Genomic DNA, 14,000 nt, shown 5'->3' on the forward strand with positions numbered 1-14,000 from the left:
ATACCCAAATGTAAGAGTTTTAGTTTAAGAGTTATAATGACAAATAATGCCCAAGATAATGAAGATAATAATAACAAGTAATGAACAGACTACTTTGAAAAAAAAAAAAAATATATATATATATAGAGAGAGAGAGAGAAGACATACATAGAAAGATTTAATGTCAAGAGGTGAATTCATAAAGTAAACATTATACTCATTATAATCATTATTTTCAAAATCCTTTTTTTATTTATATATTATTATTTTTGAATTAACAACCTGAACTAACATTGGCATGTCATAAATCAAAATAAAATATTTTTAAATAACTTACTGATACATTCATGAGTGTCTGTTTTTTAATTCTTATTTACAATCTCTAGACCATTCGGCATTTTAAGCTCCAAGATAAATATGGTAAGTGGATTTCAATACTTAAAAGAATGTATTTTTGAATGCATTAATACATCTGGAGCCAACTGTATTATATTTGTTAATACAGGTGTTGTTCTCCTCATCTGTGGCTCTCTTCCTACTGGGAAACTTTTCAGTGATGCAATGATGACGTTTCAATAAGGAAAAGCTTCAGATGGAAACATACAGCCTTCCAAAAGAAAAAAATCCTCTATGTTCAAGTCATTAGTGTAAAATCTACAAAACCCATCTCTGTGTAAAGTCAAACCAACATTATATTCTAAAAATTCAATTAATCACATTTTAATTGATCTATCAATATATATATATATATATATATATATATATTAACAGATTCCAACATAAATCATTTCAGTTTAAGTGATGAGTTTTAAAAAGTCAAATGGTTAATTAATCATTCATGTATAAATTGTAAAAGTATTTTCAATAGTAAACAGCTGTGTAATTTCCTTAAATCAAAGGATTATTGTCAATGCAAATTATTGTTCTATATGGAATAACCTTTGTTCAGTTTTCTCTGCTTCACCTCCTTTGGAAGGATTTCAGTACTTCAGAACTTTTCTCATTGGGACACAGCATGTGCAGTTTACACAGACGTATCTTTAGTTCCCTTTAATGTCAGCTTGAACCAGATATTGTGAATGACTTCTCTTCCCTGTTCTAATATGTATATGTGAGTGAAAATCTCCTCGAATGAGGAAAAATAAATGTAGGATGGGAATGTATATGTGAGTGAAAATCTCCTCGAATGAGGAAAAATAAATGTAGGATGGGACTTGATTTTGTCATATGCTTATTGTCCCACCCTCGCGGGGATGATAATATTTTTGATACGATTTGATAGGATGTTGTTTTTGTTGAGTGATAGGTTTGTTGATAATATTTTTGGTATGAAGGTTCTGCTTGGTGTCAATGTACAGAAAAACACATCAAAAGTTCTTTTAAAACTATGTTGAAAACTGTCCAGCCATTGGATAAGCTTATTGTCCCACCCTCGCGGGGATGATAATATTTTTGATATCTTTTGTCGTCTATAGTTGATATGGACGTTATAGAGTGTAATGCTTTAATTAAACAAATATGAATCTGTCAAACACTACAGTGGCACGATGAATTCAGGGCATGTCAAAAGACGGAGAAGCATCGAGAAAGTAGGTCAGTGCTAGTTTAGCATGATGAACAAATGCTTGCTCAGGTTAATAATGAAAGAGATTTTCCAGCGTTATCTAGAATTTTTGAGTGGAGTGAATGTACAGAATGAACGACCCTCGCAAGAAATGAAATGTTAGTCACTCTTTATTGCACTTTTGCTGATGGGAACTTCTGATCCGCTTCTCTTGAATGCTGAGTTGAATCTTGAGTTGTAAACTTTACTCCCACATCATTATCATCAATCATGTGCTCGTAAGTTTCTGCCCAGTATATGGGTCATTCTACAAAACGTCTTTCTCATAAAGTGTCAATTAAATGCTGATGTTTATTATATGTTAATATGGTAATTCAAAAAAAAAATCTAGTAACTTCTTTTCGTCTTGCTGTATTAGCAAATACAGAGTTAGGCACACAGGCCTATATCAGCCCTGTTACCAAGATTTTGTTCAGCAAAGAATTATAAAAGCATTAAATTCTATAAGAAGCATTTTAGTTTCAGTCTTCATGGTTATTTCAGCACGAATTGTCAGTTTTGTTACTGTCAGCCCTGTTTCCTTTCTGAACGCACGGCATAAATTAAAATGTATTCATTTAATGACCTTACATTGAAAAAGTCAGGGAGAATGGCCCTTGTGTAACCCTGTTAGCCTACTGACTAAGACTGTTGCGTTTCTTGTAATGCACATTCATTCTTTACATCTGTCAAATGGAACTAAACCATACATACATGGGTGTAAATTGCACAGACTGGGACTTCCACTGTTGTGTTTCCATATCTCACCTAACTACCAGTACTATGGGTGTGGCAAAACAAACGTCGAGCTTTACGTCAGCGAGCCCAAGGTAACGTAAGCGTACAACGCCAGACTTCGCCCCCTGGTGGATGAGTCGAGGAGAACGCTCATAATGGGTTGTGAAAGTGGAAAGTACCTCATGGAAATCCCCGCTGGCTTTTATGTACTGCTTTCAATCGGGCTGTCTTAACTAGAGTAAAGACTCCGCTGTGTTTTGGACGCGAGCAGTGAAATCCAGTGGACCTCTAAGAGAGCCATGGACGATTAAAGTGGACTGAGTGAAGTAGCAGTCGAGCCAGAGCATCTTATGGGCTTTGTTGGTGGATACCGACATATTGAACAGGTAAGAGTTGTGCAATTCATCGCCGCGCGTTCCCTCGCCTCTCTAATGTCGTGTCCAGGCTGTATCCTAAACCGAGCGAGACTGATTTCTCCCGTATTGTGTCGCGCTTAAACGGCAGTCTGTCTCACACGGACGGACACGGTGTTGAACGCCGCGGATTTGACAGCCATTGTTTGCGAAGACGCCACTTATCAGCGATTAGAGACATTAAACGTTCTATTGTTGCCATGGGGACACATCGCTTCCTTTCGAGTGTTACAGTGTTGCATTGTCTCGGGCTTCTGTCAAGCCAATTACGTAATTCGAGCGTCAGCAGCTGATGTTACAATATTTATTATTATTATTATTAATTATTTTTTCGCATCGGTCTCTATTGTCCCCGTTGTGCTTCGTGTTTAATAAAACTGTGGACGCCTTTTGTCGCGTTCCCCACGACGACAACGTTGCGAACGTTTTGCGAGAGGTATTTAAGCGAACGCTGTCGCTTTGGCGTTCCGAATAAGTTGTCCCTTAAGAACCTCGGCGGCTGAGACAAAGTCAATGGCATTTTCCAGTCAGCCTGTCTGAACCCGTCTTCTGCCTATTCTGATAGTTTTGGAAATTTCATTGTGGGGGTGGACTAATAAAGATCTTCGCCCTTCAGTCGTCTGACCTCAAGAGACTGGAATACACCATCGCTTTCAGGGGCCATGATCGTTCTTTCAGTTCTTCACCTTTAGGGTGGAGGGAAATGAGGGGAAATTCTTGTTTGTAACACATGGTCGTGGGTTGAGTGCCTTTGACAGTGGTGTGTTTGTTTCATGTCTTCTTTCGCAGAGATAGATTGGTTCCGCACTCCAGACTACCATGTCTCAGGGCCAGAACTTCCTTCCCAAGTTCCTGTTTGTGAGTAACCTCCTGAAGGCCGTGAAAATTAGAGAGCGGGTGCCCAACGATGTGGTCAAGCCCTCTGCCAGCGGCGGCCTGATCCATCACCTGCGCAGCATGCACCGCTACACGCTGGAGATGATCCGCATGAGCCAGTTCCCGCAGGCCTTCCGCGAGGTCATCCAGGCGGCCATCTTGGACCGGGCCATGCAGAGCTCGCTGGAGCAGGAGAAGAGGCTGAACTGGTGCCGCGAGGTCAAGAAGCTGGTGCCGCTGAGAACCAACGGTAACTATGCCATGATCTTATCCGCTAGAAACAGTGGCTTTCTGATTTCTTCTCAAGCGCTGACATTAGAAACACTTGGATTCTTTCTCCCGTGACCATCTTTTAAGCCATTTGTATCGATTCATGTTATTGATGCATTATTGGTCTGATACACTATATAAACACTCGGTGACTAGAGATAATTCTTCTAATGAAAGGCTGTTAATATATATCAGCCAGGGTCTCAATTATTTGGACATTTTTTGATACCTCTCTCGTTGTATAAAATGAGCATTCAGTTCACGATGGCATTATTATGTACATCCTTCATTGTACTCAGCTATTTAGAAGCTATATTATTTGACCACTTAAAACAAGAACACGTTTTTATTCACGGCAGACGGGAAAATCCTGCACCGTCTGTCACACAGATGTTCTTCCCCCTTGATTCTACAGCACAGTTTGACTGAAGGGGCCGTGGCGTGACTCTCTCCTGCTCACTCAGGGTCAGGACGCACTGCTCTTCTCTTATGAGTAATGCTGCGAGGGAAACTTCTCTGTACTTGCCATTGTTGCTCCATGGTACAGTCACTAGTTACTGTAACTGAAAATGGGTAAACTCAGACATTACATTAACATCTGTCTGAAACCGTCCACAAGCTAGTGCTGTTTGTTTGTAAGTGTCAGTATTTGAATAATGTAACGTGTAGATGTCATTTTATCACGTCTAGTTCCTGGTAGTGGATAGTGTCTCATTCTTGTATTCTGGTAATTTTTTTTTTTTTAGTTTTTCTGGACTCCAGATTTTTCTTTATAATGAAACAGGAATTTCCTGTTTTAAATCACACGGGATTATGAAAGCGTCAGACTGGAACATGATGTTAAAAACAGATTGCTTTGATATATGACCCGTAACCCAATACAGAGGGGAACTGAAATAAATGCACCCCTCAATAAGTGTAACAACTTCCTAGGTCAGAAACAGCATCTTTGCATGAACGGGTGATTGTATTTTATTGATGCTGTGCATGTAGAAAGTGTCTCTTTAGGATTTTAAGTTAAATCAGCTAGTTTGAACAATAATCTGCCATCACTATTAAAGCGGAGGATTTGTCTGAATGTGTATGTGTTCTGTATATTTACATTCATCATTTATCTAAAGCGACTTCCACTGCACTTATACTTTACGTTTATTTTTTTTAGTAGTTCATGCATTCCCTGGAAATCAAACAATAGGGCCTTTCACACCGCTTTAGTTTCAGAACTAAATATATAGTACTAAAGTACTGGGATGATTTTGCGTGAACTGTTTCCCAGTACCATTTAATGGGTTGCATTCGCACCGAGAGTGTGTACTAGTAAGTGGCATAAGCCGGTCGATGTCATTTGTGTGCGGCGTTCAACAACGTTCATTAACAAAGAAGAACAACGTTAACAACAGGAGGATGGAGGACGCTGTGATCGGAGCTGTGTTTTTGTTGTGTCTCGCGGGTTTCACAATAATGGACATGGAATGTCGATGTATATATAAAGCGTTTGAAAGAAGGAAATGAGAACTAAGAATCTCCAACTACAACAGGCAGTGCTACATTTGCTACAAGTGCCTGCACTTCAGCGTCTGTCCATCTATCGCTGTTCGTCATACTTGAGAAATAAGTTGACACCGTGTTACACAGCGTTTTAAATGGCGGGTGAGGGCGTTTTCTAACGCGTCTGGCCAATCAGTGTCTACTTACATCATGGGTAGTACCAGTTGTACTGGTTAGACACTGCTCCGGAGTAGGAGCTAATTTGGTTCTTGAAAAGGCAGTCCGGTAACTAAAATCACACCCAGTTCCGGCGGTGTGAAAACGCCAAAAAGTGGGTAGTTCCACAATTAGTTCTGGTACTGTGAAAAGGTTCCTGTGGTGCGAAAGGCCCTAATGCAACCTAAAACTGCAACTTGTTGGAAATTTGTTACTGGAGAAACTACTTTGCTTCTGAAAACGAGATTAAGTTAGCATCACTACTTCTTATTAAAAGTGTTTGGCCTTGTATTAATGCTATACAGATTCAGATCTCTTGGTTTATGTCAAGGAGAGTTTGATTTAGAAGTGTTGTAGAATTTTAGTTTTTTTTCTTCCCTCATATGGAAACTTTCTCTTGTGTAACAAGAAACAGAACAACGCACTGTACAAATAGTTCCCAAAAAATGTAACCTATAGACAAGTTAAAACATTCTTCTTGTTGGGAACATTTTGTCTTTGTGCTGATAGCAGGTGCAGACACAGCCCATGGTTTTAGACAATTACGCAGTTTTAAAAAACAGGAACTAGATCATATGTTCAGACTTCCTTGTTGACTCTAGAAATGGCACGGGCGCAGGCATTCCTGTAGAGCATCGCCCCTCCTCTCTGGAAAGTCCAGACGCTTTATATCATGGCTCTGGTGTCAAGAGGAGACAAGGGAAAGAAAAAGTTGAAGTGAAGCTTTACGGCGCTTAATCAGAGAATCACATACTAGGGAAATTCCTCACAGTTGTGCGCAGGCTGTTTCACACAAGATTCACACGAATACATTTGCACACACATGTTGCACAAGATCAGAAAGAACACAGCTCTGCAGTGTGTTCAACTTTTCTTTACTTCGATCTACAGCTACAGGTTACAGTGAAGGTGTTGATTTACAGAAGTTTATAGACTAGAGAATTTTGAGGGTTTTTTTTTTTCTTTTTTTTTTTAGGTAGCCTGATGTGTCCGAAGTTCTTTTTGTGTAATTGAGGAGTTTATTTAATTGCTTTTGCAGAGATATGGTCACACGGTCTGTTTTAATATGCACACAGTCAGATGAAATGAGTATCTTTAATCAGTTTTAACACCTCTGTGGAAATCCCCTGCATTGCTACTATCTCATCCTTAATCTTGTGCTTGATAAATACAGCTGAACTAACCTTTAGGTGTAAAAAGATATTGCTGTCTAGGTACGCAACAAAAAAGCAAAGTTTTTCATTTTCATAGTGTTATTTTTTGTTGTTGTAATGCACGTCAACAGGTTGCTAAGGCTCTCTCTGTTATGACAATTTAGATGATGTTTAAACAGGAACTGCAAGTTTCGTAGCCTTTTTCTGAATGCATGAATGTCTCCTTCGTGAGTTTCTTTTCAAAGTCAGATCTCTCACTGCATTTCCAAGGGAAATTTGTTGCAGCCTATCTGCCAGCATTATAATACATACATATATATATGTAAGGAGATGGTATCCTTCGGGACGACTAATGTATAATGGCATATCTGCCATTGCATATGTTTGCTCATGTTCCAGAAACTAAGTGAGCCCATTTGTGATTATTTTCCTCAGGCCCCAGAGAAATTAAGGTTGTAAGAACATGCTCTTCACTAGTGATTGTCCTGAGCTTTAATTTGTGTTTTTGTGCTTTCATTTAGGTGATGGGAACTGCCTGCTCCATGCAGCTTCTCAGTACCTGCTGGGGGTCCAGGACACGGACCTGGTGCTGCGAAAGGCTCTTTATGCAGTGCTGAAGGAAACAGACACTAGTAACTTTAGAATGCGCTTTCAAACAGAGCTGCTGCACTCTCAGGAGTTCACTCAGACTGGCCTGCGATACAGCACTATGGTAAGCACTCCCACCTTCACAGGGTGCATGTAAAGTGGTCATTTCTGTGGCAGAAACTAGTCAGAAAGCCAGCAGTAGAAAGTCAACGACCTCAAATGTGGCACATTCAGCTTCAGAGATGTCAGAACCTCTTTACTCCTTATGAACCTTTTTTTTTTTTTTTTTTTTTTTTTATTATTAGTGGGGAAGTCATGAATATTTGCAATGTTTCTTGTTTCTCAGAACTGGGAGGAGGAATGGGTGAAGATTGTAGAAATGGCTTCTCCAGTGTCCAGCAGTAATGGCCTACAGTTTGACTCATTAGAGGATATTCACATCTTTGTGCTTTCTAATATTCTCCGGAGACCAATTATTGTTATTGCAGGTTAGTAAGCTTAAATGATGTTTCTATAAGGAGCATTTCAATAGAATTACACAAATACTTATTTGTTGGAGCACTGACTGATTTGGTGCATCAACATGATCATTTTTTTTTATTTCTTAACAGATCAAGTACTCAGAAGTATGAAGTCTGGTTCCTCCTTTTCACCCCTCAATGTCGGGGGCATATACCTGCCTTTGCATTGGCCTCCAGGAGAATGCTACAAATATCCCATAGTGCTTGGATATGACTCTCAGCACTTTGCACCTCTGATTACAATCAAAGACAGCGGCCCAGGTATGCCGCCGCACATTGTGCTGCTCCTTAATGTGATCTTACTACTTGGCCCAGTGTATTTGAATATTTGTTGTTTGTGACCCATTCAGAGATCCGTGCTGTGCCACTGATAAACCCTGGACGGGGTGGGTTTGAAGATCTTCGAGTGCACTTTCTGACAGAAAAGGAGCAGCAACAGAAGGAGAAGTTGCTGAAAGACTACCTAATGCTTATAGAAATCCCTGTCATTGGCCTGGGCTGCGCTCCCACACAGATCATCACTGCAGCCAGGTATGAGCTAGCTCTTGCTTACGTGTCCTGGTCCAAGAAACCCAGGTTGCTTCAGTGCAGTTGTTTCTGGAATTGGTGTACCATGTACTCGTGATAAAAACATCTGATTAATATATATATAAAGGCATTTCCTAAATCTTGAACCCTTCCTCTGACAGACTGGATGAAGGCAACCTCCCTGAGGACATGAACCTGATGGAGGACTACCTACAACTGGTCAACCACGAATATAAGCGCTGGCAGGAGGATAAGGATTCTTTATGGGCCCCCCAATCCCAGCGTCCCCCTCCCTTCTCAGTCTCCCAACTCTCTCTCATTGAGATCCGCTGTGCCACACCCCGCTGTACCTTCTACGTCTCGGTGGACACTCAACCCCACTGTCACGAGTGCTTCGAAAAGCGGCAGGCGGGTCGTAAGCCAGAGGCCGTTTCCACCACGAATCAAACCTCATCCTCGGACCCCGAGAGCCGAGGGAGGCTGGAGCGCTCCGTCCTGCCCAGCCCACGCTCTGCGCCCCCTACGGCCCCCAGTCTAAGCCTTTACAGTGAGACTCATGCCATGAAGTGCAAGACGCCCGGATGCTTGTTCACACTCAGCGTGGAGTATGACGGGCTGTGTGAACGCTGCTTTACAGCGAGGCAAAACCGATCGGCTGCTAATGGGCCGCCGCAAGGCCCCTCTTACAGCTGGTGGGCATCAGGCAGCCGGGAGCGAGAGAAGGAAAGAGAACGGGAAAGGGACACCGAGAGATGCATTATGTGCCGACAGGAGGTCTTTAGGATATTTAATGGTCTTTGCCCACCCTGCATGCAGAGGACTGCTGTTTCAGAGAGAGGGGACGCCCAGCAGCAGGAGCCTAGAACCGAGGCTTCAATATGGGCACTGCATAGGGAGACCGAACGCACGGGCCACACCTGGCAGACGCCCGCGGCCCGGCAGTGTAAACGCTCCGGCTGCCAGTTCTTTGGAACACCAGAGAAGCTGGGATTCTGCACTATATGTTATCTAGACTACCAGACCAATCACCGTAAGTGCAACTATTCTTCTTGTAACTCTCTTGAACAAGAAATATCATTTCAGAAGCAATCAGCTGTAATGTCTCCACATCCTGCTGGGAATCAAGTCATAGACAGTCAAGTCGAGCAGAGGAGCAAGTGTGTGATGTATTAATTTTGTCTGTTTTTGTTTGTATAGTGGCCACCCCTGCTATCGTCCAGCCCAGACACACATCCGAGGCGGGTTTCCAGAACTGTCCGCGGTGCCGGGGTCAGGGCTGCGGCGCCGAGGGAAAGGCCATGCTCGAGGGTTACTGCAACAAGTGCTTTGTGAAGGAACAGAGTGCTAGACTCAACCAAGCTGCGAGCAGGGGCTCTCACTCCCCACCTCTCGTCACGGTAAGTGTCCTAATCTCGTTGCTGTGGGGTTAGTTTGGCTCTTCTGAAGCACTGACGGACTCTGTTGTTTCTGTCCAGCGGGCCTCGAAAGCACGTCCGCCTCCGATGCTCACCCAGACACCGTGTCGGCGCAGCGGCTGTAAGAACCTCTCCCCCGGCTGCACGGACCTCTGCCCGGACTGCGTCAGCCGCGGCCAGCGAGAGGGTCGCCGTGCCCAGGCACCCAAAGAGAAGAGCAAACAGCGCTGCAAGACGCAGGGCTGCGACCACTACGCCAACCAAGAGAAACAAGGCTACTGTAACGAATGTGACCACTTCAAGCAGATTTACTGAGACTGACAGGACGGGTTACTGTTAAAAAAGGCCCAGTTCATCGCACGTTTGCGTGCAAGCTGGGGAACACTCTTACACACAACACTTTTTGCCCAAAATCCCCCACCTACATTGGGCAGGGCCTAAAGAGCCCGGTGGTGCTGTAGAATTGATTACCTCTCAAAGTATGAAGTTTTGCTCATTTGTATCATGTGTATAGGACCGTCGTGTGATGTTAGCATACAGAAACTAATGATACACAATGACGTCTAGTCACACACCTGTGGCATCTGCTGTTTGTATCGAACAGGGTAATTAATTGCAAACGTTTATTAGCAAATTGAGGAGTGTAAGAAGTAATGATTTCAGATTAGCAGCAAATTTGACCAAAGTTAATAAACTGAAAGATATGTCTAAGCCAGTGTACTTCGCCGCTGTGGACTGCAGAAAGCCAACAGGCCTGAGAAGAAGTACAGGGTATGCAGAGACCACCGGAGGACAGCATTTGATAGTTTCTTCATAAAATGTAGGTTAAGTGCCAATGAGAGCTTGCTAAGCAGAGCTCGGATTTCATTTCCTGCTGCACCATCTGATGTCTGCAAGCAGCACGGATCTGTTGCCTTTGAGAATGTTTTTGTTTACCATTTTCACAAGTCCTTCTTGCTCTTGAAACTGTTTTCCACTTTTGCTTGCCTTGCTAAACTTCATATGACTTGGTCTGTTCTATTGAATGGATATGAAAAATTCCTTAAGTGCAATGAAAACCAGATACTTGACACCTCCCCGATGTCTAGAGCAGATGAAAATTCATTTAAAAAAAAAAGTCAATTTTTGACAAGAACAAACTATGAGATGACTGAACTCCCAGTCTGGATGAACCGCCAAGTGAAAACGAATCAGTCCAAACCTAAACACACCCAGGTAGGAAGTGTCCGCTCCTAGATCTGTGAATTCCCCGTTTGCCGTTCTCGCCCAGCCACTTTCTTTCGGTTGCACTACTCTCCTTTAAACACACAATGCCTCAGTCTATTCTTTGCATACATTTAGTATGCACAAACTGACATTCTCTATTTGAATATTTCTGCGATATCTGCACAGACGTAACGAGAGGTCCGTTCAGATCATCACAGACTTGCACAATACTAAATAAGCTGCTCTGGAATTAGGAACGGTACTTCTGACTTACAGTACATAGTGACATTCCAGTTATAGACCTAGAGGAATATACATGACAAGATAGACGTTTTGTGCAACCTTTCATATAGAGTATCGTATGAAAAGCCTTGTTTTTTTGTTTTTGTTTTTGGTTTGTTTGGTATTTATTCACAGCAAATATTAACTGTAATGTGTTTCAAAAATTATTTATATGTGGTCCTGGAATAAATTATTTTTAATAGAAAAACATTAATGCCTGTCCTGTGTCTGTTTACCTTTATTTGCTTTCTTGTAGCTTGAAATACATGTTATAACATGAAACAATTGAAGGTGCTTGAAAAATAATACTTCAGGTAGTAATACGTTACGTATGAATGGTTTTGGTGTTGGTAACAAAACAATGTTACCATGCCAATGGCTGTTACTTAACTAATTACATAACTATAGTTGGGTGTTATTTGTGTGATAATGAGTGTGAGGATTATTGTGAGGATTAATTGGACTTTGGAAGGTATTTTGGAATCTTTAGAAAGTTTTAAGAACTGTTGTACATTTATATACGTGTGTGTGTGTGTGTGTGTGGGGCAGATTGGTATCATTTTTGCCTGACTCTAAATTTAGAAGTCGGTAAAACCTTGCATAAACCCAAGGTGAATTTTGTGCCACTTGAACCAAACTATTCCGTCACAGGAAGTTTTGTGGTTGTGAGTTATAACATTGCTATCTTTGTGTCTCTTCTGCCTGCTTAAAACTTTGTGGCTCTTTCTAATAATGTGATTCTGAAAGTCAACTCACAGCCGTTTCTGTGGCCCACACTCAAACTGCTCGAGAAGCAGGCAACCCCCAAACCCCCTCAAGAGCTCTACTGACTCACAGCGGGAAGGAAAGAGTGCATGGGTGCCTGTGTCAGAGAGGGAGGGGATCTTTGGTGTGGGGAAGAGGTGACATTTCAGTGATGCGGGGGCAGCGTGGGCGGGACGTTAACGCACAGCCTCTAGTGCGGCTCTGAAAATAGCATGCTATGCAAAGTGACATGCAGCCTACTCACTGATTCTCAGTCACAACTTGAGTGTTTTGTTGTACTTCCTGTGCGCTAAAAGTTTTAGGCAGAAAAACATGCATAAATAATACTGAGCAGCATTCAACAACATGTTTGTCCTGAAATTAGAATTAGAACTAAAACTAAAACCATAAAAAACTTGTTGCTACTTGAAATAAGATCAACTTTAACTAAAATGAGATCTTAAGAACACACATGAAAATTACTAAATGTAACTGAAATATAAAAATAAAGATTTCAAATATTAATAAAAACTATAATGATATTAAAATAAATACCCCTTTGATATGTTAGCAACAGAGTACGAACAAACCTTTCAGTCATTACCAGATTCATAAAACATCATGCCTTGAGCCCTGCGGCTTTTTATAAAAGAATTACATTTCTATTAAAACTTCAAGCAAATTCAGTAAGTGCCTTCCTTCCACTAAGAGAGCATCATCATGTGTATTTTATAATGATTGAACTGCACTGATCCAGATGTAAACTGTCAGTAAAATACGCCATATTCTGCTTATTTATATTATAATATCTGATATTTTTATTTTTACAATTTGTTGATTCTATCTGTTCCATTTTGCTAATCAAATAACACGGAGAACCATTAATAACTGAGTTATTGCTTATTTATTAATTATTATAACTAAGCATACAAAATACAACAAATATGAGTAATTCCATAACTGTTGAACTATGAACCTCAAGTGTGACTGAGCTAGTCTGAAACTGAAATAAAACTGCCGTGCCAGAAAAAGCAAAAAGGAAAACAAAACCCGGCCAGGATGATACGGATCCTACAGTATATATTTTTAATACACTCTGCTGCTGTTGTCTGGTGGAATACAGAGGGAATTCCAAGTCTGTTCTGTTTGATTGGATGCCGTGAGTCATCTTTGTAGAACAGGAAAAGTTCCGAGGCGATGATCTGTCACTCTGGGTGCATTCCAGAGAAGTTTCCTGAAGACCATAGTTATTAAGAGCTTTTTCAACTATTTATATGAAACCGTAATAGTAAAAAGTGAATTCACTGTGCGTCATCAGAGTTTCTGTATAAAAGTTTCTATCTATCTCTTTGGAGCCTCGGTCTAGTCTTGTGATGTCAAATTCAGCTAAACAAAGCTGAAGGTTTGTCACGTGTCTAGTGACCAAGAGGCTGATGCTGGGGATAGGTGTGATTTGCATGATCACGTCATGTTGTGGGCCCTTCAGTGCTGACTCATTCTCTAGCAGCCATCTATAGGATGGATCCAGTAAACTTCATCACGCAGCCCCACAGAGCTGGAGTCCAGGGGGTTGCCCCCAGCAAAACTACAGTCCTGGGTCAGAGTGAAGTCAGTTAAAACATCAAGCTGACGTGGGGTATAGGAAACATTCAAGGGGAAATCACTTTTGCAGGTGTTTTTTTTTTTTTTTTTTTTGTAACTTTTCAGTAAGTTATGCTTTGACTCATGATTCAAAAACCCACTCCCCCATCACACTAAAGAGCAGACAATGTTCAAATGGCAACAATGCTGAAATGCTTTGATTTCATTATATAGACGTGAATGGAATTACCTGCGTGACGACATTCTCAACATTTATAGCCGTTTTAATTCATGGAATTCATATACATTTTGGCACATATACTGATCACTTCTGAACTGATTACTAATCTACTACAACTCAGAACACAAATCTATTTGACTGGAATCGTTGAAGACAA

The 14,000-nt window shown here is 41.3% G+C and overlaps 1 protein-coding gene across 2 annotated transcripts; it reads left to right on the forward strand.

The window, feature by feature from the left end:
- Window positions 1-2,428: 2,428 nt before the first annotated feature.
- LOC109091353 (tumor necrosis factor alpha-induced protein 3-like) lies at window positions 2,429-11,487 on the forward strand. Of its 2 annotated transcripts, XM_042768370.1 has the most exons (9): window positions 2,429-2,706; window positions 3,523-3,859; window positions 7,259-7,449; window positions 7,672-7,813; window positions 7,937-8,107; window positions 8,197-8,377; window positions 8,536-9,404; window positions 9,572-9,771; window positions 9,850-11,487. In XM_042768370.1, exons 2-9 carry the CDS (start codon window positions 3,553-3,555, stop codon window positions 10,102-10,104), a joined length of 2,316 nt encoding a protein of 771 aa, XP_042624304.1. In that variant the 5' UTR covers window positions 2,429-2,706; window positions 3,523-3,552; the 3' UTR covers window positions 10,105-11,487. The 2 variants fall into 2 exon arrangements, with proteins under 2 accessions (XP_042624304.1, XP_018960661.1); XM_019105116.2 differs by lacking the exon at window positions 2,429-2,706 and having other exon boundaries at window positions 2,734-3,859.
- Window positions 11,488-14,000: the final 2,513 nt, after the last annotated feature.

This window comes from Cyprinus carpio, chromosome A13 (assembly GCF_018340385.1).
Source record: "Cyprinus carpio isolate SPL01 chromosome A13, ASM1834038v1, whole genome shotgun sequence".
Classification (NCBI taxonomy): domain Eukaryota; kingdom Metazoa; phylum Chordata; class Actinopteri; order Cypriniformes; family Cyprinidae; genus Cyprinus; species Cyprinus carpio.

Coding starts and splice junctions, on each gene's coding strand:
- LOC109091353 (XM_042768370.1), top strand. CDS start 3,553: ATGTCTCAGGGCCAGAACTTCCTTCCCAAGTTCCTGTTTGTGAGTAAC. Junction 3,860..7,258: donor GGTGCCGCTGAGAACCAACG/GTAACTATGCCA, acceptor GCTTTCATTTAG/GTGATGGGAACTGCCTGCTC. Junction 8,108..8,196: donor AATCAAAGACAGCGGCCCAG/GTATGCCGCCGC, acceptor TGACCCATTCAG/AGATCCGTGCTGTGCCACTG.